Genomic DNA, 25,319 nt, shown 5'->3' with positions numbered 1-25,319 from the left:
GGTTCTAAAACTCGGGATGAACTTCGCCAAGACGGCGAGGCCACTTCCGGGATGGCCCGTCGCCCCTCTGCTGACGTCACGTCCCGCCCCTCGCCCCGCCGCGCCCCGCCGCGCCGCGCCGCGCCGCGCGCTCGGCATCATTCTCGCGAGAACCCTACCGGCCGGCAGCACGCCGCTCCGGGTGCCTGCCCTTCCCGAGCCGGCGTCAGCGGCGGAGTGCGCAGGCGCGGCCTTCGGGTTTCCCCGGCTACGGTCGGCGTTTCGGCCCGCTCGTCCGCCGCCGGCTCTTCCGCCGCCCTGCGCCATGGCGGGCTGCGCGGCGCGGGTTCCGCCGGGCTCCGAGGCGCGCCTCAGCCTCGCTACCTTCCTGCTGGGCGCCTCGGTGCTCGCCCTGCCGCTCCTCACGCGCGCCGGCCTGCAGGGCCGCACCGGGCTGGCGCTCTACGTGGCCGGGCTCAACGCGCTGCTGCTGCTGCTCTACCGGCCGCCGCGCTACCAGGTGCGGGCCGGGTGCGGAGGGACGGACACCGGGGACGGGTGGACCGGGGACCGGGAACCGGGGGTGGCTGGTTGATCCGGACCAGGGACAGGGCGGGACGGACAAGCTGGACCGGTAGACCCCGCATCCCAGACCCGGGCCAGCGACAGGGTGGACCGACCGGGAGACCGAGACCAGGCGGGCACGGGACAGGGTGAGCCGAGTCGGTGGGGACCAGGGCAGGACCGAGCTGGCTGCGATGGGGCAGGGCGTGCCGAGTGCCCTGGAGCTGGAGAGCGGGCAGATGAGCCGGGGTGGACAGGGATCAGGGACCGAGCAGGCGGGGACCCGGCAAGAGTAAGGCGGGCCAGGAGCATCGGAACCAGGTAGATTGGGCTCGGGTATCAGGATCCGGCGGGCAGGGCCGAGTGGGTGACCTGGGGACAGGGAGTGGGTTTAAGGAGCCGTGTGTGTGTGTGTGTGTGTGTGTGTGTGTGTGTGTGTGTGTGTGTGTGTGTGTGTTACTAGCCTGGTGGCGGTCGCTTCACCTTTTAACCATCACCGCCACCACTCCCCCATATAAGTTGAGGTCACAGGAGGGACCCGCTTCTCCTAGCTGTGGGTGTTAATTGCATTTCCTGCCGATCCGCCGTGGATCGGCAGCGGCAGCTTCACGTCAGGTGGGAAGTGAGCTAACCCACGGGTGTTTAATTTATGTAACGACAGGTGTGGTGTGTTTCACCTGCTGGTCCAACGCCCCACTTCACGGAGGTGACTCGGGGGTTAGTGTTCCGAGCGTTGCCATTAGAGTCTTTGACTTGGCCGTATAGGCCTTGAATTGGGCTTCAACGGCTTTCCCCGTAGATAGCCCTGCTAATGCGAGCAGTAATAATAATTATTATTATTATTGTGGCTGTTAGAACTGGCTATTCTCAGGTGCTATCCGTGGTAACTGTGGTAAATCCTCCATGTTTCCCTACAGTACTGTTATTTCCATGGTGTAGATGGGTAAACTGTCATTTAAGTAACTTGCCGAGAGAGAGAGAGAGAGAGAGAGAGAGAGAGAGAGAGAGAGAGAGAGAGAGAGAGAGAGAGAGAGAGAGAGAGAGAGAGAGAGCGCAATTTGAATCCAAGCAACCCCATTTCATCCTCTTTATCTTTTGAGCAAGTGAACCCTGCTCCCTGATGACCTTGCTAACCGGCTAACCCTGGACAGTGCGGTCTGGGTTTGGGCTGTCTGCACTTGGGACTTGAGGTGACTGAGGCTCTTCTGGGTGTGTTTTCAGATAGCCATCCGAGCCTGTTTCCTCGGCTTTGTGTTTGGCTGTGGTGTGCTGCTAAGTTTCAGCCAGTCCTCTTGGAATCACTTTGGCTGGTAAGAAAGACCTGGGGGAATGACGGTGTTGAGGTGAGGGTCGGCAGAGTAGTGGGTGAGTAGGGGCCTCTCCTCATCCCCGAGTGGGCTGTGACCACAGGAGGCTGGCTAGGATCCTGAAGAAGCAGCCTCCTGCCTTCCCCGAATCCCCCACATTTCGAGTCTCGTGAACACAGTCGTGCATGTCAGTGGCTTTTGTGGTGGATGGAAACGGGTCCCCCGGTGCCCTCTCCAGAGGCTCCCTGCCACCCGAAGCTGCCGTGAGGAGCCATTCCCTGAAGGGGTGCAGGTCCGCGGTGATGGGAAGGGGCAAGCCTCCCGCTGTTTCCTAAGCCTTCTCCATCTCCGGTTTCTATTAGGTCCCGGCTAGTGCTTCCCCCAAGCCAGTGTAGGACTTTCCCCTACACTATGAGTTCAGTCCCTTGAGCCTTCTAGCCTCTGACTTGGATATGAATCGTGGCTTCAAGGTAAAACGCTTTATCTCCTATTATCAGTACGCTGAGCCGTCTAATCCTTCTTTGCTGGAATTATTTTAGTTCTGTTGAATTTTGTTTCCAACATGCATCACTACTTTGTTGATATCCTCCCCTTTCATGTTAAAATGTGAAGTTGTCATATTGAAAGCAGTAAAGGGACCATAACTCCCCCTTCACCTATGGAGATTTTTTTTTTAATTTTGTCTGTGACATTCAGAAACATAACAGCACCACTCAACCCCCACTTTTCTGCAAGCTCAAGAGGGAACGAATGGCCTGTGTGCCTGCCGGGCGTCACTCAGGTGGGTGATGGCGGCAGCGCATGACAGGGTTAGGGACAGCTCAGCAGACCCAGATCTGTGCTTTTGCCGACCTCGGTTCTCTTGCCTGGTCTACCGCTTTGTTTCTGTTTTTTGCACAGGTACGTGTGCTCGCTGTCATTATTCCACTATTCGGAGTACTTAGTGACAGCTGTCAATAACCCCAAAAGTCTGTCCTTGGACTCCTTCCTGCTGAACCACAGTCTGGAGTACACAGTGGCTGCTCTTTCTTCCTGGATAGAGTTCACACTGGAAAACATCTTTTGGCCAGGTGGGTGTGCCCTACTTTCCTGCGGGTTTAGGAGAGTGACATTGGCTCACCTTTCGGGTCTAATCTCCCCTGAGCAATACTCCCCAGCCCTCGCTCCTCCCTAAGCTATTTATAAAGGACAGGCTTCTCTCGCTGGAGAATTCTGCTTCAGTATTTCGAATCCAGGACGTGTTGACCTTTTGCAGTAAGCCTTGAGATTTCAGGGCACTGCCCGAGACGGAGCCTCACCTTGCTGGTTGTAATCTTAACATTGCCAGTGGACTAGATGAAGTTTGAGCCCGAACACTTTTCTGCAGCATGAGAATTTCACACGGTTTTATTATAAAACCAAACCAAACCTCTGTATTGGGAACACACCCAAATCACACTTCCCCAAAGCCGGGTGTGGGTCCTCGGACTGACTTGGAAACAGACCCGTCTCTTTCTCTCGGCAGTACACGTTCCCTAGGGAAGGATGTGAGTGAGTGTGTGGCTCTGAACGGAGCCCATCAGCCCAGGCAGGGAGAGCCGCTCACAGTTGACTTGTTGGCGCTTGAAACAAAACAGTGGTGCTGGGGTTGGGGGTTGTTTTCTTACCGCTCAAGTTTAATGTGACGATAGACGCTGATTGCCCATGGGGTGCCTTCTGGTGTCTCTCTCCTGAGGGAGGGGGGTCTGTTTCAGACAGTCAGTCATCCGCACCCCTGAGCCCCCACTCCCTGTGTGTCTCTGCAGAACTGAAACAGATCCCCTGGCTCAGCACCACCGGGCTGCTGATGGTGGTGTTTGGAGAGTGCCTGCGGAAGGCGGCCATGTTCACTGCAGGCTCCAATTTCAACCACGTGGTGCAGAGCGAGAAGTCAGACACCCACACTCTGGTGACGAGCGGGGTGTATGCCTGGTTCCGGCACCCCTCCTACGTGGGGTGGTTTTACTGGAGTATCGGGACCCAGGTATGGTACCAAAGTTGACCCTGGTTTCCTGTGAATTTACTTTTTCCTAAGTTTCTTTCTCCTTTGGTGTCTTGACATAGGGTCTTGCTGTGTAGTCCTTGTTTACTCGAACTCGTAACCTTCCTGTCTGGGCCACTCGACTATTTTATGTTTCTGAAAGTGTAAGTGGCACACCCTAAGGCCCATCAGTTCTAAGTTGTGTGTTTAAGTCTTTTTTAGTGGGTGCACACATTTCTAAGTTGTGCGTTTAAGTCTTTTTTAGTGGGTGCACACATTTCTAAGTTGTGCGTTTAAGTCTTTTTTAGTGGGTGCACACGTGGCCTGATGTCTCATCATGTGTTCCCTGGTGTGTTCCAGGTGGTCACAGCCCAATCTAATCTTTGGGTGTTTCAGAGGTGAAGTCTGGGCGCTGTTTTAAATCATTTACTTTAAACTTGAGGACGATTTATTCTTTTAAAGGGTAAGCCCCAGGGCGGCAGGTGGTAAGTGTGGCACCCATCAGGAGGTGAGCACAGAGGTCAGCCAGCTGCAGGGAGGGAGCGTCCCTTCAGGCCGGCATCAGAAGGGGAGGAGGAGAGACGGGCAAGCCTGCCTTCCTGAGTGGCGTGTGACCCCTCCCCTGGTGGTAGTGGTGCGGGCTGCCTGTGTTGCACCCTTTCTGCCTCTCTGCCTGGAATCTGGAACACCTTGGACGAGGGAAGGCGGGCTTTGGGGAGGGAATGTCCTCAGTCACCCTGTGGTGGCTCAGTGGGTTCTCATCAAAAAATAGGCCTGAACGAGGCCAAGGTCCTGCCAGGTTAATGAGAGCTGTGGGGTTTGCTCTGTCTGGGGATCCAGACCAAATTCTTCTTCTTGACAGCTGTCTCCGATTCTATTCTTAGTCCTAGAACAGCCTGGGTGCGAGGAGAGCCTGGGAAGATCACCTGGGCCCCCAGACATCCCCTCAGTGGTGCCCAGGCCGTGGGGACTCGGGTGACCCCGTGACGGCGTAGGAGGTGACTCTAGAATTTCTTTCAGAGCTGCGTCTCTGAGACGTCACGCTGCTCCGCTTGCTGTCACAGCCCTGGGATGGCACTGGTGGCAGCTGATGGATGTAATTTGTCATAAGTGCCTGTGCGACCTAAGGGCTTCAGAGCCGCAGGATTTTTCATGCCTCTTAGATCACTGGCGTTTTCTACAGCGTGCCCTTGGCATGCGTGTGTGCCTGCGGAGGAGGAGTCTTTGCTGCAGCGGTGCTTATCTTATACAAAACACTATTTTTTGTCTTTGCTGTTTGGAATGTTGCTGATGGCGCACTGAAAATTGGTTTTCCCGGCTCAGTAGAAGGTTGCCACTGATGATTGAGAATCCTGCCATCAAGGCTGCGCAGAAAGCTGCACACATTTGCCAGGTGTGATGGCAAGACCGGTGCAGCCCGATGCCAGTCCTGGTCACTGCCTTCTCTGCCCTGTAAGCCAGGACAGCAGTGTAGGGACAGTGCTTCTGAGTCACAGGTGGCCTGAAGGCTGAGTGGCTTAGCATACGCTGAGAACACAGCCAGTGCTCGGCGAGGAGTGCGGGGAGTGGTAGGAAGTTGGGGCATGCTTGCTTCCTGCGTGGAAGTATCACTGGACGAGCCCTGATGCCTGGAGTGGGTGTAGGTGGGGTGGGGTAGTGGTTTCCTCCGCAACAAAGGAAGCTCCTAGAGCTGGGGATACTTTCCGCTTTGGGGGGCTTTGTGGCTGGAGGACTAGGTTGGAAAGGGGGTGGGGATTAAAAAGAAGCCACCGTATGGAAGGCACAGCTTTTGTGATTTGGGCACGGCCACTCTCTGAGCTGAGTAATCTCTGAAAAATGTTTCAGAAGCTCAGATGTTAGCGTTTGGCTCACATGGCCTTAAGGGCGAAGCAAGGGTCCAAGACAAGCAGGTGTGTTCAAGTGGGCGGGTGGGGGGGGGTCAGGAGGACAGAGGCACGGGTTTGAGTTCCCACCACGTCAGGGAATTCACGCTTGAGTTCAGGCAGGGGCATGCACCAGCTATGACTGAAACCCAAGAGTATTGTCTCTCACTATAACCGGGGTCTTGCGTACTCGAGAGTCACAGACAGGTACAAAAAGACGCAGGGGTGCCCGTGGCTCTGGGGAACGTTGGCGGCTCTCACAGAAGCCTGGTGTGGAGAAGGTGCCTGGGCGTCAGGCCGCTCTGACTGGGCGTGTTGTGCTCCTCTGCCAGGTGATGCTGTGTAACCCCATCTGCGGTGTTGTCTACGCCCTGACGGTGTGGCGCTTCTTCCGTGACCGCACAGAAGAGGAGGAGATCTCACTCATTCACTTTTTTGGGGAGGAATACTTGGAGTACAAGAAGAGGGTGCCCACGGGCCTACCCTTCATCAAAGGGGTCAAGGTGGAGCTATGACAGGCAGAGAGGCCTGTGGGACCAGGCAGGCTCCGGCCCTGCACAGCCTAAGACAAAACTACATCCAGTTGGCCGCCTCAGAATGAGTTTCTTAATCATCTTGTATGTCACTAATTACTCCTCAGAATGTCACCCAAGACCCAGTGGTCAGAAGGCCTTAGCACCAAAGGGCACACTGCGGCGCCCCCTCTGCTTGTGTGGATGAAGGTAGAGAAACAGCGAACGAGGAGCGCGTCACAGCGCCCATGCGTGCCCTGTCCACAGTCTCAACACTGTGACCGGGATACTCGGGAGAGGACACTGCCCCCTGCAGCACTAACACCACAACACGTAGCCAGAGCTGCCGCATAGCGGCATTCAGAGTGTATCCAAAACCTTTCATTTCACCGAAAGCACAGCCCAGCTTTTCCCGTGTCTGCCCCTAAGTGCACGAGCGTCTGCTCACTCCAGAGCGCCTACACTGCTCATCATGTGTGTCATCATGTGTACACACCCGGTCCCCAAACACAGCGGTGTAGATTCAAAGGGACACCGATGCTTCCCGCCATGCTGTTTCTAAGACCAACAGGCAGCGCCGACCCCATCACATTGTACCCGGGCCGAGGATGCAGGCCCTGGGGTCTCCTGCAGCCCTGGCCTCAACGATTCTGTCCCCCAGGAGGTATTTCCCGGGTGCCTGTGCTGATGTTGAGAAACACTGCCCTCTGTGTGTTTGGGATTTTCTTTTCTTGTTTTATCATAGCTCATGTTTCCATATCTTTTGTGCTGCGTGTTAGCCTCTCACACTTGTTTTCTGTGTCCTTTCAAAGTCAGTCACCCTCGCTGCTGCTTCACGTGTGTTAGTTTGCTTTCCAGAGGGTCCAGCATCACTCCTGCACCTGCAAAAGAGTTGGGGCAGTAGCTCTCAAGTAGGCTCCGGTTGGGCGGCGCAACGCGGGCCCACGGGCACCCTTGTCCTGCGGGTCTGGGGAGGACATTCAGCTGTTTTTTGTTATTGCACATAAAAGCTTTAAGCAGTGCGGCCCTTGGTCAGTCTGGACTTGGTCTTGATGTGAGACCCTTCCTACCTGGGCCTTTGCTTTGTTCTCCGAGCTTCCACCCTCAGATGTAGAAGAGTCCTAGTGTGCAACAGACAAGCGTGCACACACCTGGGGAAGAATCCACTCTGAAAATTTTAGTGTGTGTCGACTAACACACTTGGCTCTGGTAAATGCGCGCTGCCACTGCCCCGAGCTTCCTGCCATCTCCAGCGGAATCCAGATCAGCCTGTAGAGTGCTGTGTGCAGCCAGGTTCTCTCAGACCCAAACACCTTCTGTCCGTCCGTCCGTCCGTCCTTCTCCTGAGTACGACTCTGTCCTCCAGGCCTCAGAAGACACCAGTGCGCAGAAGCACGTTTGGCAAACATTAGGCCAGGCTAGGCCCCAGCAGCGGTACTGTTGATAAGCACGCTGGCAGCTTGCTGTACCTAGGCTGCGTCTCCACCAGGTACCACAGTGTGGGCTTGCTAATTACTGGCAGCCTTGGGACAGCAGTCCGAGGAGTGGGTGCTGCGCTGGGCTTTGATGTTGGCAGTGGTGGCAGTGATATCCTTGGGAACCGCATCACAACAGTGCAGCCAGCAGGAAACATTCATTTACCTTGGTGGCCCATGAGTCCTCGGTTGGCTGGCTCAAGGCAGGACTGGTGTCCTCTGCCTCAGCAGAGATAAGGGGCTCATGTGGCTGGTGAGAATTAGGTGTGCAGATGTTTCCTGTGAACACTCAGGCTCAACGACTCCAGAGGACATAGTGATGGAGGGTGTTCTGGCCAAGAGGGCGGTAAGGTTGATGCGGGCGAGTGCTGACTACTGAGATACCACAGGGTCTTGTCAGACAAGGAGGCACAGTCAGGTGGGGGCTGGTATCCTCTTGTAGGATTCAGCAAGAGTTGTTGAATCCTTAGGGGCCTTGTAAATGGGGAATTCTGGCTTGTTCTTGCCATAATAGGCGATCCATCAACACGGAGGTGACCCCAATACTTGCTCCTACACCAGAACTTCTGAAAATCCAGGAACCTCAAAGACTTGTGCCCTGGTCAGTCAGCTTAGGGAGCCAGGGAGGCAGCAGAGCGGAGAATTCACCCAGTTGGAAGCGCTCTGGGGCCAGCCTGCAGGCCACACTCGCCACTGAGGAGCAGGCCTCTGAAACTGGCTCACAGGGGCCTGCAGGGCCTGAGTGAACCACCAGGAAAAGACTCACTTCCTAACAAGCCAGAACCCCAAGGCCACTTCGGACCCGGCGGTGGCACCAAGTTGACGTGAAGGTGGTGGGAGTGTGACCAAGTACCTCGCTGTCCCCACCACACCCTTCTGTGCTTAGGGCTGCCCACCCCACCTCACAGGGGTGCTGTGAAGACTTTGAACAGTGTCGGGTTTTTTTAAGATAAGAGTCTATGAGCCGGGCGTTGGTGGCGCACATGTTTAATCCCAGCACTCGGGAGGCAGAGGCAGGCGGATCTCTGTGAGTTTGAGGCCATCCTGGTCTACAGAGTGAGTTCCAGGACAGCCTCCAGAACAATACAGAGAAACCCTGTCTCGAAAAACAAAAAAGAGTCTATGAATTCCTTTGCAATCCATTGTGTGTTGTGCATCACATTTAATTCCAATTTCTCCCACATTCATGCCTTTTCCCAAACCCATCTCTTTTGTGTCCTTATGTTTCCTTAAAACAGTTTTTAAATTTATCTTCTTTATTGACTGTGGGAGTTTTACATCATTCACCCCAGTTCTGCTCACCTCCCAGGTGTGTTCCCCCATGTCAGATTTTAATGTTTAGGTGAGCCAGATGGCAAAATGAAACCTAACTGGGTTTCTATGCGCTAACTGAAGATAGCTGGTGTGTGTTCAGAAAGCATTTAGCCAGCTCAAAAGTCATTTATTTTTAGATTTCATGGCTTAATATTTTTTTTTGTTGTTGTTGTTCTATATACCAAAGAGGCTTGCAGGTTTGCCAGTTACCAGTATGAGGCCAGTTGGTGTAGGAGCTGCCAGCCCTAAGGTCCTCCTGAGGCCTGCAGAGGTCTGTGGCTCTGGCTGTTGTCCACACCAAGCTGCCCAGGAATAACCACGGAGGACAGCAATACTCAGTTTTGAAGTGAGTGGAGCCAGACCACACCTCCTGAAGCCCAAACCACTCGCCAGGCTGCAAACGGGAGGGGGTGGATGATTGGCGATCATAGCCAGCTCTTTCTCAATGCATCGAAGCTGGGCTGGCTCCAGCCTCCATCCCCCTTGAGGACCAGGAAGCTGTGTCTTTGACGGATGGAGAACAGCTAATGACAGCCCTTGGCATTGTGGGTTGTAAAGCTGGATGTTGGCATCTGATGCCACCCTCCACCTGACAGTCTGGAAAGCTCAGCCTTGGGGCAGGTCAGGAGAGAGGGAGCCCAGGTGGTGGGATCTCTTGGAGAGATGCTGCATTGTAGCCTAGGAGACTTAAAGCTGTGTTTCTTAAGGAAGGGTGTGAGTGGAGGAGGAGCAGGCCCACCCTCCTGAACCGTCTAGGGTGGAAGTCAGCAATCCATAACGGAATGTGAGCTCCTTAACAGGAGATTGCTTTTCCTCTGTTGCTATGGCCGAGAGATTGTTCTTAACTATAAGTATAGCAGTGACAGATGGTGGCAGAGAATCGGGCTAATGGGGCTTTTCAGGGATTGCACAGGCCGCCACGTCTCTGGGCCCCCATGAATTAACGGAACCGTCGGGAGACTGACTTGTGCAGTTGCAGGCTTCAGAGGGAGAGCTCTCGGGTGGAAAGTGTCTGCTGCGCAGAGAGAAGGCTGTTTGGCAGTCGTGGAAACACTCAGGAGGACCTGCAGCGGCGGCAGGCTGGTGTGGTCATTTGCAGAGGAGAGAGCCTCCAAGCCGGGCAGCAAACAGCCGTGGCCGGGGTGGGTGCTGCTGCCTAGGCCTAGGATGCACACTTATTAACTCTTCCCACGTAGTTGCTAGCTTGGGGGCTGGCGTATCAGGGAGGCCATATTTAGTGTCAGGTCCCTGAGGACTCAGCCAAAGCTCCCAGGTTGCCGCCTCAGAACAGCCAGTGAGCGAGCTCTTGCTGTTCCCTGCCCACTGCCGCCCTGCCTTAGGTCGCTCCGCTCATACAGTGGCAGCAAGGTTGGAGCCTTCAGCCTTCCCGGTGGGTGTATGGCTCTGAAGCGAGTCCCTGGCTCGTGCTGAGCTTGGCCGGCCTCCATCCTGAGAGAGTGGAGGAAGCTCGTCTGACCCATTGCAAGGAGGGGAAGTAACGGAGTAATTACTGTACTCTTCTTTTTACACACAGAAATGTTTATTTAAATATATTAAATGGGATTTTCTTTCGCAGATACTGGTTATTCTTTCTAATTCCTAAATAAAACTGTACTTGATTTCACTATGAACAAGTGTGACTGTGGGAATGTAGAAGCCATACGTGATAACCGTGTCCAGATGAGCGCTCAGCACCACCACCAGCATCAAATTATGTGTGTTTTGTCTCAAGGCTCTCTTCTGAGCTCTGCCCCTAGAGCAGTGGTTCTCAACCTTCCTAACGCTTTGACCCTTTGTCACATGTGGAGACCCTCAACCATAAAGTTACCTCATTGCTACTTCATAACTGTAATTTTGTTACTGTTAAGAATTGTGATGTGGATACTGGATAGCAGGATGTCTGGTAGGCAGCCCCAAGGGGGTGGCAAGCCACGTGTTGAGAACAAGCTGCTATAGCAGCTTATAGTGATAAATTCATCTGCCCTCGGAGACAGCAGTGCAGGGTATCGGTGTAAACGCTGTCTGTGTGAGGTGCCAGCCTCTCTGGTACATAAAAGCAGCATTTTGCTGTTTAACTGGATCAAGCTGTGTGTTTTCTTGAAATGTGACTATAAGGGCATCGTTTAGTTTCCAAAACTTCAATTTTGGGTCATGTAGCTTAACCCCCATCCCCACCCCCAAGACAGGGTTCCCCTGTGTATCCTGGAACTCACTTCGCAGACCAGGCTGCCCTTGAACTCGCAAACATCCGTGTGCCTCTGTCTCCCGACGTAACAAATAGGTCAGTTGGTGGCAGCACATGCTTTTCCTCCCCCACTTATTCTTACGTGTATTTTACCTACATGTGTGTCTTTACCACGTGTGTGTGGTACCCACAGAGCCCAGAAGAGGGCGTCAGATCCCCTGGACTGGGGGTTACAGATGATTGTGAGCACCATGTACGTGATGGGATCCAAACCCCGGATCCTCCGAAAGAGCAGCCAGTGCTCTTACCCCCCCCCCCCCGGAGCCGTGTCCGGAGCCTGTGTGCCAGTCACGGGGACGCCGACATCTGGATCCACCTCTCCAGGACCCAGTCACTCGGCCTCCGTGGGGATGGACGCCACCCTCACAGAGAAGACCATTCACCACGCTGCTCCTTTATCGCAAATGTGTGTGGAAATAGCTTTCTCCGTGTGCCACGGTGCTCCGGGTCAGCAGGCAGCAAGCCCCTTTGCCACCCCTGCCAGCCCTCATCTCCAGTCTCCTACTTGGGTCTGAGGTGGTCTTGGTTCTTTAACGGAGGCGCTTCTGGGGGGTTGCTCAGGGCCCAGCTGCTTCCTCGGGGCTCATTGGCCCCCTCTCCCTCCTCAGCGGGACTCCCTGGGTCGACCCTAAAGAACGGTTTGAGGTGAGCCGGGTGACACCACTCCCAACAAATCTCTGTGTCCCTTCTGGGGGCCTCGATGATGGAAGACCTCTCCACACCCACAGAAGTGTGCCCGTTGAGAGAGCTCTGCCCACTCCAGACTCCCGCCCCCGGTGACAGTAGAGTGGATTTAAAGCATCTCAGCAGCTCAGGCTGGTGGCCCGTGAGCTGGGGCTGCCCTTGCGTGGAATGTGGCACCCATTGCTCTGCCTTCAACACACTGGTTCTAGACAGCTCTTGAACTCCCAACCCTGAATACAGGACCCCTTCCTCCCTCCAGTGACTAGCACTTTCCTGTTTTGCTTTTGAATTGTTTTGGTTTGGTGTTTTTAGCATTGCAGTGTAGCCCGGAACAGGCCTTCAAGTCGCTGTGTAGCCCTGTCTGGCTTAAAGCTCCCGGCAGTCCTGCCTCCCCCGTCTCACTAGTACAGTGATTACAGGTGTGGGTATGTGTGTGCACTCTCGTGTGTTACACACGTGCATGTGGAAGCCGGAGGACAGCCTAGGGTATTGTTCCTCAGCACCCCCCCCACACACACACACCGTCGTTTTTGGGGATAGTCTCTCACTGGCGTGGAACTTGCCCAGTAGTCTTTGACGGTGGCCAACAAGCCACCAGGGTTCCTCCTGTCCCCACCCCTCCAGTGGATGACACTCAGCAGGTTTGTTTTTTATGTGGGTTTTGAGGGTCAAGCATTTTATACCTGAGCCATCTCTCCAGCCCTTTTCTGTTTTATGGCCTGGGTGTTTTATTTCTTTTTGTACATGAAGCCATCTGTTCACAGGGAAGGGGTTCTAGCTGCGCAGGCTCCCTCCTAGCTCTCCCAGACTGCTCTGGGAGCAGCTGACCAGTGCTGGAGGTGAACCCCGGTGCCCCTGGCTTCCTTTCCCCTGTCCAGGAGCTCTAACTCAATAAGAACTTGCCCCTCACTGGCTGGCTTACAGGGATGCCAACGGTATGTTGGACCTCACAGGGCATTGCCATCCCCTTAGTGACTACAGCATCACCCTTGTAAATTGATTATATGAGGCCAAAAGAACAACAATATGTCCCCAAAAGGCCTGTGAAACAGCAGGGCCTCTCTTTCCCTCGGTGTTTGTTGTTTGGGTGAATGACTAGAAGGTGCATTTGTTTGTTTTTGTTTTGTTTTCCGAGATAGGGTTTCTCTGTGGCTTTGGAGGCTGTCCTGGAACTAGCTCTTGCAGACCAGGTTGGTCTCAAACTCACAGAGATCCTGCCTCTGCCTCCCAGGTGCTGGGATTAAAGGTGTGCACCACCAACGCCGGCTGGTGCGTTTGTTCTTGTTTGTGGGTTTTTTGTTTTGTGATTTTTTTGTTTCTGCTTGTTTCTTCTAAGACCGTCCCACTTTGTTTTTTTTTTTGTTGTTGTTGTTGTTGTTGTTGTTTGTTTTGTTTTTTGGTTTTTACGAGACAGGGTTTCTCTGTATTGTTTCAGAGGCTATCGGTCCAGCCCGGCCTCGAACTCACAGAGATCCGCCTGCCTCTGCCTCCCGAGTGCTGGGATTAAAGGTGTGCGCCACCACCGCCCAGCCCGTCCCACTTTGTAGCTCATCCTATGTTCACACCTTGTCTGTCCCTGTCACTCACCCCTGCTCGTGTTGGAAGGAAGCTGTTTTACCTGGCTGAGGTGGTACCGTCCCTGCCGTCATCATACGGGATCTGTTCCGTGTGCTCATCCAGAGGTACCTGGAACCTGGACAAGAGGAACCGGCATAGGCTGCCTTAAACTCACACTATGCCAAAACCGCAAGGCAGCAGACCTTCCAGGCCACATCCAACACTTCTCCCTTGGGCTGGGACTATTTACCAAGGCTTACTGTGTTTGTCAGAGCCCCTGGCCACAGTAGCATGCAGGCCCTGGTCAGGCCTGGCTTTCACAAGCTGCCTGCTGGTCAGGGGAGACACCTCAAGGAACAGCGGGGCCAGTGGTGTGGAATGACAGCTCCCTGGGCTTGCTTTAGTCGGCAGTGTGGGGTGGTCTTAGTGATGCCTTGCAGCCCCATGAGCCAACCTGGAGCACGGACCTTTCAGGCTGAGATTCGTCCAGAAGTGGGAGCTAGTGCAGCTGCTCCAGGGGAACTGAACAGCCACTGTGTCCAGGGAGTTGTGTAGTCTGACAGATGTAGGCCTGGAAGGGCCTTGGAGAGCTGCTGTTCCCTGGTTTGTCTTTTTTTTTTTTTTAAAGACAGGGTTTATCTGTGGCTTTGGAGGCTATCCTGGAACTCACTCTTGTAGACCAGGCTGGTCTCGAACTCACAGAGATCCGCCTGCCTCTGCCTCCCAGGTGCTGGGATTAAAGGCATGCGCCACCAATGCCCGGCTGTAGTGCCTGTTGTAATGGGCATTGCAGACTATTTTTAAATGGCTGTGGGCTATGTTGAAGACACAGTAGGGTTGATGTGGGTGGGGGTGGGGGCGTCACAGCAATTTACATAGTAAACAGGCTGAAATGGAGAGTTCAGTCTGGGGTCTTGGGATGGGCTAAAAATGGGAACGAAGCCGGGCGGTGGTGGCGCATGCCTTTAATCCCATCACTTGGGAGGCAGAGGCTGGAGAATCTCTGAGTTCAAGGCCAGCTTGGTCTACAGAGCGAGTTCCAGGACACCCAGGGCTACACAGAGAAGCCCTGTCTCAGAAAAACGAATCCAAACAAAAAGGAACAGATGAGAAAAGGAGCCTGCTCAGCAGCTCAGCTCCCAGGATCTGAGGACACACGATGCCATTGACCAAGATAAGGGGTTGGATGTGGTGGGGTGGTGCCCAGCGTTGTGCTGGCCGCTGCTGAGGACCCTTAGACACCCTGGCAAGAGAGCTGCCAGGAGGATGTAGCTGAGTTGAGTCTGGAACACAGGGATGCTAGGGTGAAATGCAGGGCCTCTCACTTTAAAACCAAAGAACTGGGATGGGGTAGGTTAGCTCTACATAGTGCACATGCTTGGAACACCCAAGGCTGGGTCTAATCCGTGTGTGCACGGGCATTGGAGCACAGAGTGAGAGAGAGACAGAAGAGAAAATAGGATGGAGAGAGGGAGAAGAGGGGGGAGAGATTGGAGGGAGAGGGAGAAGAGGGAGGGGGAGAGAGACCAGAGAGGAGAGGAGAGAAGAGGGCAGAGACAGCGTGCCTGCTAACAGCGAGGGGGATGAGTGGGGTCACTTGAGGGAGTGGAAGGTGAGGAATGTCTGGGATGGGCCCTGGGGTGAAGCTGTTATTCAGGCAGTAAACTGAGGAGCAGAGCATCCAAGAGCCAGGAGGATGGCTAGGCAAAGGGGAAAGTGTACAAGACGCACACCGAGAATGTCAGAGCCCACGGAGAGAAGCAGACACGGCTCTATACAGAGACCTCCCAGGAAGGAAACTGGAAAAGGACCGAAATCTGACAGTGGCCTCGGAGGTGACCCCAGGCACGCCCTGCCCACCACAGCTGCTTCTCTGCCCTAGCTGCTGGCTGAGTAGATCTGCAGTCACCTGAAAGTGGGGAATAGGCACCTGGACAAAGACTGACTACAGGAAGCAGCCTTAGGGGCAAGCTCCTGAAGACACCAAAGCCTTCCTCTCAGCCTGGAGTGGTGAGGGAATCCCCAGGAAACAGCGGGAACTGGGAAGTCAAAATGAAGGTGGGGGCCTGCTTCCAAGAAAGAGAACCTAAGTCCAGTTCCCAGGACTCACAGAAATGACTGCTGCAGCCAGGTGGTGGTGGTGCACGCCTTTAATTTCAGCACCGGGGAGGCAGAGGCAGGAGGATCTCAGTGAGTTTGAGGCCATCCTGGTCTACAAAGCGAGTTCCAGGACAGCCAGGGCTGCTACACAGAGAAACCCTGTCTTGAAATGGCCACCTCCCCCTGCAAAAAAAAAAAAAAAAAAAAAGACTCCTGTCCTCTTTCCTCCACATGTGCTCTGTGTGGAATACACATGTGCCTACACATACATACACACAGGCACAAAAGAGTAAATATTTTTTGGAGATAGGGTCCCACTATTTAATTCTGACTGGCCTGGAGTTTGCCATATAGACCAAACTCACAGAGATACACTTGCCTCTATTTCCTGGGTTCTGGCACTAAAGGTGTACAACCCTCACACTCAGCCCAAAAGGAAAAGAGCCACCAAGATCAGCAGGAAGACTGGAAGAGATGTGAGGCGTTGTCCAGAGAGTCACGGCAAAGAGAAACAGTGGAGTGGAGGCCAGCGTCCCACCGCAGGGACAGTAAAAGACACTCAGCCAGTCCGCAGCAGATTTGAAAGAGTGTGCCAAACCCCAAACCAAAAGATGGGGACTTCCAGATTGAGAGGAACCGTTGTCACCCATCCCAGGGGCTGGAAACACCTCATGGTGTGAAATTCAAGACAAGTCTGCAAGCTTCCAAGAGGAGTAAGTAGGTCACAGTGCGTGGTTAGGGCTCAGAAGAACTCAGCTGACTCAGGGGCATCCCCAGAAGCCGGAAGGAATAGAGCCCCCACTTCCAAAGCACAATCCAGAATTTAAGACTCAAACCCTCAGTCAAGTGTGAGGCAGAATGGAAGGAATGTTCAGATCCCTGCCATCTGCACACAGGCCTCCCTCCAGAAGCTGATTCACACTCTAGGTGGAAGATGGGCTCTACCAAAGGGAGGAAATGGGGAGGGGACAGGAGACAGGCTGGGCACCTGGAATTCCAGCGCCTTTGGGGCCCAGCAGGACGTCCATAGTGAACGTCCATCCTATGTCATCTTAACACTTTACAGTACTTCAGCTGGACCTAGGGTCTCACGGGAGGCTTCAGTAGCTGAGATTGCTGGTTTGATCGTAACATTCTGACGCCTGGTCCAGACCTGGCTGGTCAGCCGTGAGCAGATGAAGTCGCTGGGGCCCGGAAGACTTTCGACAGCTCAAGGTCCTCCCGTTCTGATGCCCCAAGGGCTGAAGGGAGCCGCCATGCACCTGGCAGCCTTCTCAATCTACTCAGTTACCACGTGTGTGCGAGTGTGTGTGCGTGTGTGTGTGTGCGTGTATGTGCGTGCGCATGTGCATGCGTGCGTGTGTGCCTGTGCGTGCGTGCGTGCGTGTGTGTGTGTGTGTGTGTGTGTGTGTGTGTGTGTATGCATAGGGGGTTCGTTTGGGATGAAGTCTGGCTACATGGAAGTCTGGCCTCAGGCTCACGGCAATCCTCCTGCCTCAGTTTCTAGAGCATACCACCCTATCTTTGGCAGACTCCTAGATTCTGGCACCTGGTCCACCAGAACCTGCCAGCCTGGCCTGCTGGCTTCGCTACTGGCACCTCCCCCCAGATGCTCACCTGGGCTCCAGTCGCTCCTTCACCCTGGCAATGGAGCGGATGTAGGGTGTGATCTGCTTGGTGATGGTGGTCAGGTAGGCATTCTCCTGCTTCAGCTGGAGGAGGTCATGGAGCTGGGCTGCGAAGCCAACGCCAAAGTGTTGGTTGTTGGTGTTAGACTCTCGCTCCTAAGCCCGGTACCATCTAGAGATCCCAACTGCCAGTGACCGTCTGCGATCAAAAGGAGCAGCCTGTGGTGCGGACAAGCCACTCACAGGATCCTACCCTCCAAAGCAGGTGTGAGATCCAAGCCAAACACTAGGGCAGGGAGGTGCGGTTGGTTAGTGGCTGACCGTGCCCTCCCCTCTGGAATGTGGATTAATACTGAGCAGCCACTGTCAGGGGACCTTCGTAAATCTCCTGCTGGGTAGCCACTCGTTGGTAAGAGTCCTCCCAAATCTGAAAGAGAAGAGTGGCATACTGGTTGAGGTGGGGTGGAATGGAGTAATACCTCTGGTATTGTTTCTGCTCCCGGAGCTACACAACCACAACACACCAATCTGGTCCACATTTCTCAAGAGGAAAGCCTCCAGGCACAGAACCCACAGCAGGAGGGTGCGGCAGAGCCCCACTCCAGGAACTCTCTCCCCGTCCTGCCTTAGGGTAGCCGTGTGCCTTCTGCAGGACTCGTAGAGCTCCTAGGGGAGATTACCTCCTGGAAGACGGCTCTCATGCGTTCCATGGAGGCATACTCAGAAGCGATCCGCGTGTCCAGCAGCAGGGACCTGTGCAGGATGTCCCCCATGATTTCGGCCTTGATAAGCGAGTGGTGCTTGGTGAGGTCTCGGTGTAATTCCTGGACCTGGTCCTTCAGGTTCTGCACCTCTGCCTGCAGCCCCTGTGGCAGAAGATGAGTAAGGGCGTGGCTTACCGCCAGGTCCTCCAGCGGAGGCGTAGTTTCCAACTAGCCAGACTACTGGATCCCAGCGAGGAAGGGGCGGGGCCTCACAGCCATGCCGATGCCCAGCTCCCCCTCACCCGGTAGGAATCCTCATAACGGCGGCAGTGCTCCGTGAAGGGTGTGTCTTCGCCCTCGGCCAGGAGCACCTTCGTGCTGATGGAACGGTGTGGTGAGGGTTTTTGGACAGGTGACCCTGACATCTTTCCCTCTGGGGAGGGGCAGCTGGGTGTCTTCAGGACTTGGGGGCTCGAGCTCCCTGCCAACCTGCCGAGAAAGTCAGTCTGCAGAGGGGAGAGGGCTAGTCTTCCCCTCCCCTAACCCCCTTGGCTACTCAGGGAGCCACTGTCCCCGCAACCCGACTGCAGGGTAGAACTCCTGGAAGACCTCAGAGGCCCCAGGCAAGGCCAAGGTAAGGGCACCCACTTAAGCTGGTGGTTTCTTTTTTTTTTTTTTTCTTTTTTTCTTTTTGTTTTTCAAGACAGGGTTTCTCTGTGGCTTTGGAGGCTGTCCTGGAACTCGCTTGGTAGTCCAGGCTGGTCTCGAACTCACACCAACGCCCGGCAAGCTGGTGGTTTCTAAAAGGCTTTCCCTCAGGCTGGATCTGGACACACCGAGGTGTGGCTCGTTCCTACGCTGGACACACGAGGTCTGAACTAATCGGGTCTCCCTTGGTCTCACTCGCAGACTTCACTACTTCTAACCCCTCCGAGGCTCTGGCTTTCAACCGGGTCGGGAACTCTGTTCACAGTGACTCCGGGCACCCAGAAAGTGTCCTGTCCAGTCTCTCAGCCGTCCTCCAGGGCTGTTCCTTGTCTGTCCCTCCCTCTCAGACTGCCGCCTGGCCCAGACACCAAGTGCAGAGCTGGGTACGCTTGAGGCTCAGCCAGAAAGGCAGGTACGGGAGCCTTTTCCAGTGATCCCGCCCATCGGCCCGCCTGGCGGGGGCTCACGTGTTGGCGACGCCCACGGTGGGCACAGCTCTGCGGGGCCCCAGCATCAGCAGCGGCTCCAGGCAGCGCGCGAATTCTGCACGGTGGTCGCTGGCGATCTAGACCGGAGATTGGGGCATGAGCGGCTCTCCCCGGCCCCAATGTCTCCCCCACCCACGACCCGCGCACCTTGCTGCTCTGAGCTGGTCTTAGGCGATGCGGCCGCGTGACGATGCCTTGCAGCCTCTCCATCAGCTCCTGCCACGGGGGAAGGGTTCAAGACGAGGGGGTCGTGGCAAGCAGGTGGCAGCCAGGGCGGGGGAAGGGGGGAGAAGTGGAGAGCTTGAAGGCCTTGGGGCTAGTCTGTCATGTTACCCGTCTCCTTTAGAGGCTCCAGGCCTCCTCTAGGACTGGTCCATACACAGGCACCACCCTCATCCTTAAGCAGGGTGGGGCTCCCGCAGACAGACGCTGCAGTTTGGTGGAATGGAGGCTTACGTTCACAGCCCGTTCAAAAGGTATTCACTTGCCCCCCCCCAAGGGCTTGTAGTGAAAGGGAAGGGAAGCCCACAGATGCCCAGTGAGCCTGCAGGTGCCTGTGAGACAGGCAGCCTCTGTGCAGGACACACTCTACATAGGAAGAGAGGATCCTACAGGAGATGGGGACACTCACATAACCCAGATCCAAAAACTCGGCTTTGCTGGCGGAGCTGAGGAAGGACGAGCAGATGACCAGGTGAACCTGCGGAATGGCGCCATGCTCAGCGCTTGCGCTGTGGGCTGGGGTGTCCAGCCTTGCATGCCCTCAACCCTTACCTGTAGGGTGGGCAGCAAGGAGGCCAGGTGGGCAAGCTGTTCCTTGAAAGCTTTGTCCTTCTCTTCATATTGGCTGGAGGGAACGGGGAGGGAGGGCAGGCTAGACTGTTTTGAGACAGTCTCTCATTGAACTTGGAGCTCACCAATTGGCTAGATTGTGACCAGTGAGCCCCAGGGATCCTTCTTGTCCCTGCCTCCCATGGCTGAGATTATAGGGCTGCCCACTGCATTTTTTTAAAGTGTGTGCTGGGATGTCCTTTGGGTCCTCGTGTTTCTGTGGCAGGGCTTTTACTGACAGCCATCTCCTCAGCTCTGGTTTTTGTTTTTGTTTTGATTGTTGAAACAGAGTCTCCTGTAGCTCAAGCTAGCCTTGAACTCCTGAACCTCCCACCTCTACCCTCCAGGAGCCACACTTACAGGTACACGCCATGGCTGCTTCCCCACTGGCTCTGTAGCTCCTTCCCTGTGAACACCCTGCCCGCTCACTTTTGGTGGCAGCCACCTGTGTGTCTGTGTCCACTGTGTAAGCCAAGGCTCAGGGCTGGGTGTACGAAGGTCAAGGGTAGGGGCTGGGGGCTTTCTTCCTTCACTCACCACTGCACAGCCTGCAGCAGCAGAGCTTTCCTCTCAGCCAGCCTGTCCTGAGAGAGATAGCCCATCACTGACCGGCCCCCCTGGCTCTGTCATCTCCTACGGCAATGCCTTGGGGCATAGGCACAGGCAGCATGCTTAGCACAGAACCCTGGGTGCCTGCATCACGGTCTTCCAGGACCCTGCCGCCAACATAACACCAGACTAGGATAGCCTCTGGCAACTCTTCAGGGAGCTGTGATTAACCCAATTGGACGGAACACCTGGCATTACACTGTAGCCTGTGAAGTGAGTGCCTGACCCCATCCCTCACCTGCATGCAGCCAAAGAGGGCGTGGATGGCCGCCTCCTCCTCAGCCGCACTGTGCCTCACCTCCTCTACCATGGTCTGCAGCAGCGCGATGGCCTCTTTCGTGGCTGTCTGCAGGGCTTGCACCGCCTGGGGACAGACAGCAGGGTCTCAGCCCTGTTCTCCCAGCCCCCACCCGCCAGCCCGCTCCAACCCCTCGGTTCCTCTCTCACCAGCACTGCCTGCTCCAGCCGCTCGCAACCTTGCACATAAGCGGACTCCAGGTCCACGCAGTGGGCGCGGCTCTCCCTGTCCAGAGGCAGCCAATAAAACCCGCTCCAACCGCGCTCCCTCCGCGCCCCACCCACTCCCTGCCTGCTCCCCCTACCCACCCTTGCATGTCCCGAAAGCAGCGGATGCACAGCAGCGACTTCTTGTCGGTGGAAAACATGATGTAGGGCTCTGAATGCAGCGCTGTGGAGCGGACGGTGGCGGTGAAGAGAGCCCGGGGAGACATCCCGCCTGGTCCCCACCCATGGCCAGGGTGGGCCTCACTCACTACACTTCTGGATCACGTCGCGGCTGTGCTGGCCCAGGGCTACAATGTCATGCCTTGCGAACATGCGCGCGCGGTGCGTTTCTTCGCGGCAGCGTGCGCACAGGGGCTGCCCGCAGGTGTTGCAGAAGTAGGTGGTCTCTGCGTCCTGGGGATCGAGAACTGGGTCAGGCTGCCCTCTCCTCGGGCCAGAGTTCCAGAACTCAACTGAACCCAGTAATAGGACCACAGACACCGTGCCATTGGGTGCATCAATCCTAGCCCAGGAAGGGGTCCGGCTAAATGCAGCTCCTTCATGCAATCCCCAGCAGATGAACTCTAACACTTCAAGAACTACATTTATTGATTCACTTGTATATGTGGGTGAGTGCCCAAATGCCATGCCATGAGAATGAAAGTTGGTTCTCTCCTTCTGCCTTGTAGGCTCTGGGAATCAAACTGATGTCTTGCAGGCTTGGCAGCAGTGTTCTTCCCTGCCGTGCCAACCCCTCCACCCCTGACCCTCTTCCCTGGGCCCTTTAACACCCACATTAAGCTGAGGACATTGGGGGCTGGACAGATGGCTCAGCAGTTGAGAGCACTGGCTACTCTTCCAGAGGACCTGGGTTCAATTCCGGGTGCTCACAACTGTCTGTAACTCTTCTGGCTTCCAAGGACACCAAGCACCCACTTGGTACACAGACATACAGTCAGGGGAAACACACATATGCATAAAAAATGTAAAAGTCCAGGCAGTGGTGGTGCGCGCCTTTAATCCCAGCACTCAGGAGGCAGAGGCAGGCGGATCTCTGTGAGTTCGAGGCCAGCCTGGTCTACAAGAGCGAGTTCCAGCACAGCTCCAAAGCCACAGAGAGACCCTGTCTCGAGACACCAATGTATATATTCAACAAAATAGCCCCGAGCTTCCTTCCTGCCATAGGGCCATCAACCCTCTACTCGCCTTTGCATCAGGGTCAGAAGCCTCTGCTCCCTGCTCTCCTGCCAGCTACTCACAGATGCACACATATTGGCCTCAGTTGCTCACACGTGCTTAAGCAGCAGAGGGCCCTCAAGGGTTCCCCAGGGGGTCCTCAAGGGTTCCCCAGGGGGTCCTCAAGGGTTCCCCAGGGGGTCCTCAAGGGTTCCCCAGGGGGTCCTCAAGGGTTCCCCAGGGGGTCCTCAAGGGTCCCAGGGGGTCCTCAAGAGTTCCCCAGGGGGTCCTCAAGGGTCCCAGGGGGTCCTCAAGGGTTCCCCAGGGGGTCCTCAAGGGTTCCCCAGGGGGTCCTCAAGGGTCCCAGGGGGTCCTCAAGGGTTCCCCAGGGGGTCCTCAAGGGTTCCCCAGGGGGTCCTCAAGGGTTCCCCAGGGGGTCCTCAAGGGTCCCAGGGGGTCCTCAAGGGTTCCCCAGGGAGTCCTCAAGGGTTCCCCAGGGGGTCCTCAAGGGTTCCCCAGGGGGTCCTCAAAGGTTCCCCAGGGGGTCCTCAAGGGTTCCCCAGGGGGTCCTCAAGGGTTCCCCAGGGGGTCCTCAAGGGTTCCCCAGGGGGTCCTCAAGGGTTCCCCAGGGGGTCCTCAAGGGTCCCAGGGGGTCCTCAAGAGTTCCCCAGGGGGTCCTCAAGGGTCCCAGGGGGTCCTCAAGGGTTCCCCAGGGGGTCCTCAAGGGTTCCCCAGGGGGTCCTCAAGGGTTCCCCAGGGGGTCCTCAAAGGTTCCCCAGGGGGTCCTCAAGGGTCCCAGGGGGTCCTCAAGGGTCTCCCGGTCTGTGAACTGAGCTACTACTCCCATAACCGCTCACAACACCACCCCGACCTGGGGACCCTAAAGTTAGCTGTCCCTAAACTGAACGGCCACAGCCTCTGCCACTGTCTGGTTATTGGCTCAAGTCGCTTTTCCTTCTGGGCCTTGGTCTCCCGGCCGTGAGTATGATGGGGGCATGGCGGGAGCCCGAGGGATCCCAGGGAGTGGCTGGAGGCTTCACCGGTGTGTCGCTGTGGTGCATCTAGGCGTGCTGTAAGCCTTGGGGACCCTGTAACCTGGTACCCACCGCCTTCTACTCCCTCACCTGCTTGCCACACTCCAGGTCGCAGTTGGCACAGCGCACAGTCTCCACACCATCTACAGAGCTGTCCACCAGGAACTGCAGCAGCCGGTCCACTGGCGGGAGCCCACTGGGGCCCTTCACCGGGGTCTGGTGCCTGCAGAGAGGCTGCAGCCAACATCTGGAGGCCCTCGCCCACAGCTCTCCCCACTACCCTTCGCATTCCAGGCAGGAGCTAAAAATAGCAGCATCGGGGTAGTGGGGTCTGCTATAAATACAACAGCCAGCTTGTCCCGAGGGCCCTACCCTGCCCAGCGTGTGCGTAAGCCTGTTGTATTGCAGTGGGAAAGGCCATGCCACCCGTGGACCCTCTCATTTCACTGGAACGTTTTTGAGTTAACTTAGCAATTGTGTTAACCCTAAGATTTCAGGGACACGACCCTTCCGAAGGAGTTGCTACGAGTGTCCTCACCTCTTTTCCGACCCTACTGTAGCACCCTGACTCTGGGAAGCTTGTGGTAATTACCATCTAACTGCCTCAGCTAACCTGTCTAAGCTACGCGGAGTTGGGGTAGTTCCGATAGTTCCTTTCATGACAGCCGACCGTTCCCACCTCCTCAGCCTTGGCTTGGGACACTTACTGGCACAGCGGACAGGACAGGCGGCCATCAGTGGCCCGGCCGCGCAGGCAGCCAGCGCAGAAGTCGTGGAAGCAGTCCAGCAGGCACGGGCGCTTGTACTGTGCATGGCACAGCGGGCACACGAGGGGATGGCCACTGGCAGCATCCAGGGTACCCAGGCCCTCCAGAGGCGCAAAAATTGCTCCAGACATTTGCGTGGGTGGACAGCTCAGGACAGTGACCGGGATTCCCGGGGCCCAGACCACCACCCTCCGACCTAGCACTCCTGGACAAGAGTTAGCCAGTGACTTTGGGATGCTGGAATGCCAGTCGCGTCCCAGCCGGGACAACGGGGTCGGGAGCAGGACTGCTTGGAGAGGGGCCCTGCCTCTGGTCACTCACCTCTCTCACAGTCCTCCTGCTGTGGCTCTAGCGGGGAGCGGATGCCCTAGAAGGTCAGGTCGCTAGGCTGGGCAGTGCTTCCTCCTCGGTCACCCCTCCCTCCTCCTCTCCCTCCCACCCTTTGCAGTTCTCCGCCCCATGTCCTCCGGGTGACCGTGAGTGAGGTCCCTCAGTGCTCCTTCCCCGAGGCATTGCTGCTGTGCTGAGCCTGGTGCACAATCTCGAAGTCTCTCCACCCAGCGGTCCCAGACCTCTGAGATTGGAGCGCGGAGCCGAGGTCGAGGACACGGGGCTCCCGGATCTTCAGCCAGTGGAACTCTCACAGTCTGGACCAGAGAGGGAACAGTGGGTCTTCACAGCCCCAAGGCCAGCTGGGGGCACCGGAGAGCAGCAGCCGGTCCACAACATTCTATGGCTCAGATGAGGGTGCGCTGCGGGGGGTCCTAGGCCTGCTCTAGCTGGTTGTGGTGCTCAGGCAAGTTACCGACTTCTCTGGGCTGCTCTCCGTGTGATGGGGTGAGACTTGCATGTTCAAAGAGGGGTGGGTTTGGGTTGGGGGTTGGGACCAAAGGCTTGTCCATCCAACAGTCTCTATCGGGTTTCCTTCCCTTGCTAGGTGATGTTCTTAGCTTTCAGCTTTCTCTACTCGTGTTTTCCTAAACTCCCTGAAAGCTGCTCATTTTGCATAAATCAAGTCCCCAGTTTGACTCCCAAGAAGTCTTACTCGCTGGCTAGAAAAAAAACGAGATGGCACTATGGCTGGGTTTTAAAGGAGAGCCGGAGTTTGCCAGAAGGGAGTAAATTCTTTGTAGAATTACCCGTTCACCTTTCTGAAAAATTTTCTATTATGCTATTTGTGTGCATGTGTGGGTTGTTTTAAGGACTTTCCTAGCCCTGGATGACTTGTGGGCAGTCATAATTGTTACTGTA

The 25,319-nt window shown here is 55.8% G+C and overlaps 2 protein-coding genes across 2 annotated transcripts; one reads left to right on the top strand and one right to left on the bottom strand.

Moving 5' to 3' along the window:
* Window positions 1-160: 160 nt before the first annotated feature.
* Window positions 161-7,268, top strand: Icmt (isoprenylcysteine carboxyl methyltransferase). Its single transcript, XM_005079270.4, has 5 exons — window positions 161-499; window positions 1,765-1,853; window positions 2,751-2,920; window positions 3,635-3,852; window positions 6,065-7,268. Exons 1-5 carry the CDS (start codon window positions 305-307, stop codon window positions 6,245-6,247), a joined length of 855 nt encoding a protein of 284 aa, XP_005079327.1. The 5' UTR covers window positions 161-304; the 3' UTR covers window positions 6,248-7,268.
* Window positions 7,269-11,641: 4,373 nt separating this feature from the next.
* Rnf207 (ring finger protein 207) lies at window positions 11,642-24,455 on the bottom strand. Its single transcript, XM_040734904.1, is given in 17 exon segments — window positions 11,642-11,906; window positions 13,581-13,655; window positions 17,237-17,354; window positions 17,623-17,674; window positions 17,928-18,113; window positions 18,254-18,440; window positions 19,127-19,224; window positions 19,295-19,363; window positions 19,779-19,847; window positions 19,922-19,994; window positions 20,516-20,562; window positions 20,826-20,951; window positions 21,035-21,110; window positions 21,194-21,275; window positions 21,361-21,505; window positions 23,392-23,524; window positions 24,009-24,455. Coding segments are annotated over 17 exon segments (1,992 nt in total). The 5' UTR covers window positions 24,200-24,455.
* Window positions 24,456-25,319: the final 864 nt, after the last annotated feature.

Source organism: Mesocricetus auratus, unplaced genomic scaffold, assembly GCF_017639785.1.
Source record: "Mesocricetus auratus isolate SY011 unplaced genomic scaffold, BCM_Maur_2.0 Super-Scaffold_100042, whole genome shotgun sequence".
Lineage (NCBI taxonomy): Eukaryota > Metazoa > Chordata > Mammalia > Rodentia > Cricetidae > Mesocricetus > Mesocricetus auratus.
This window is presented reverse-complemented; position numbering and strand designations above follow the sequence as displayed.

Excerpts from the sequence above, each read along its gene's own strand:
- Icmt (XM_005079270.4), top strand. The coding sequence starts at position 305 with ATGGCGGGCTGCGCGGCGCGGGTTCCGCCGGGCTCCGAGGCGCGCCTC. Across the intron at positions 500-1,764 it reads ACCGGCCGCCGCGCTACCAG|ATAGCCATCCGAGCCTGTTT; the intron begins GTGCGGGCCGGG and ends GTGTGTTTTCAG. Across the intron at positions 1,854-2,750 it reads TCTTGGAATCACTTTGGCTG|GTACGTGTGCTCGCTGTCAT; the intron begins GTAAGAAAGACC and ends TTTTTTGCACAG.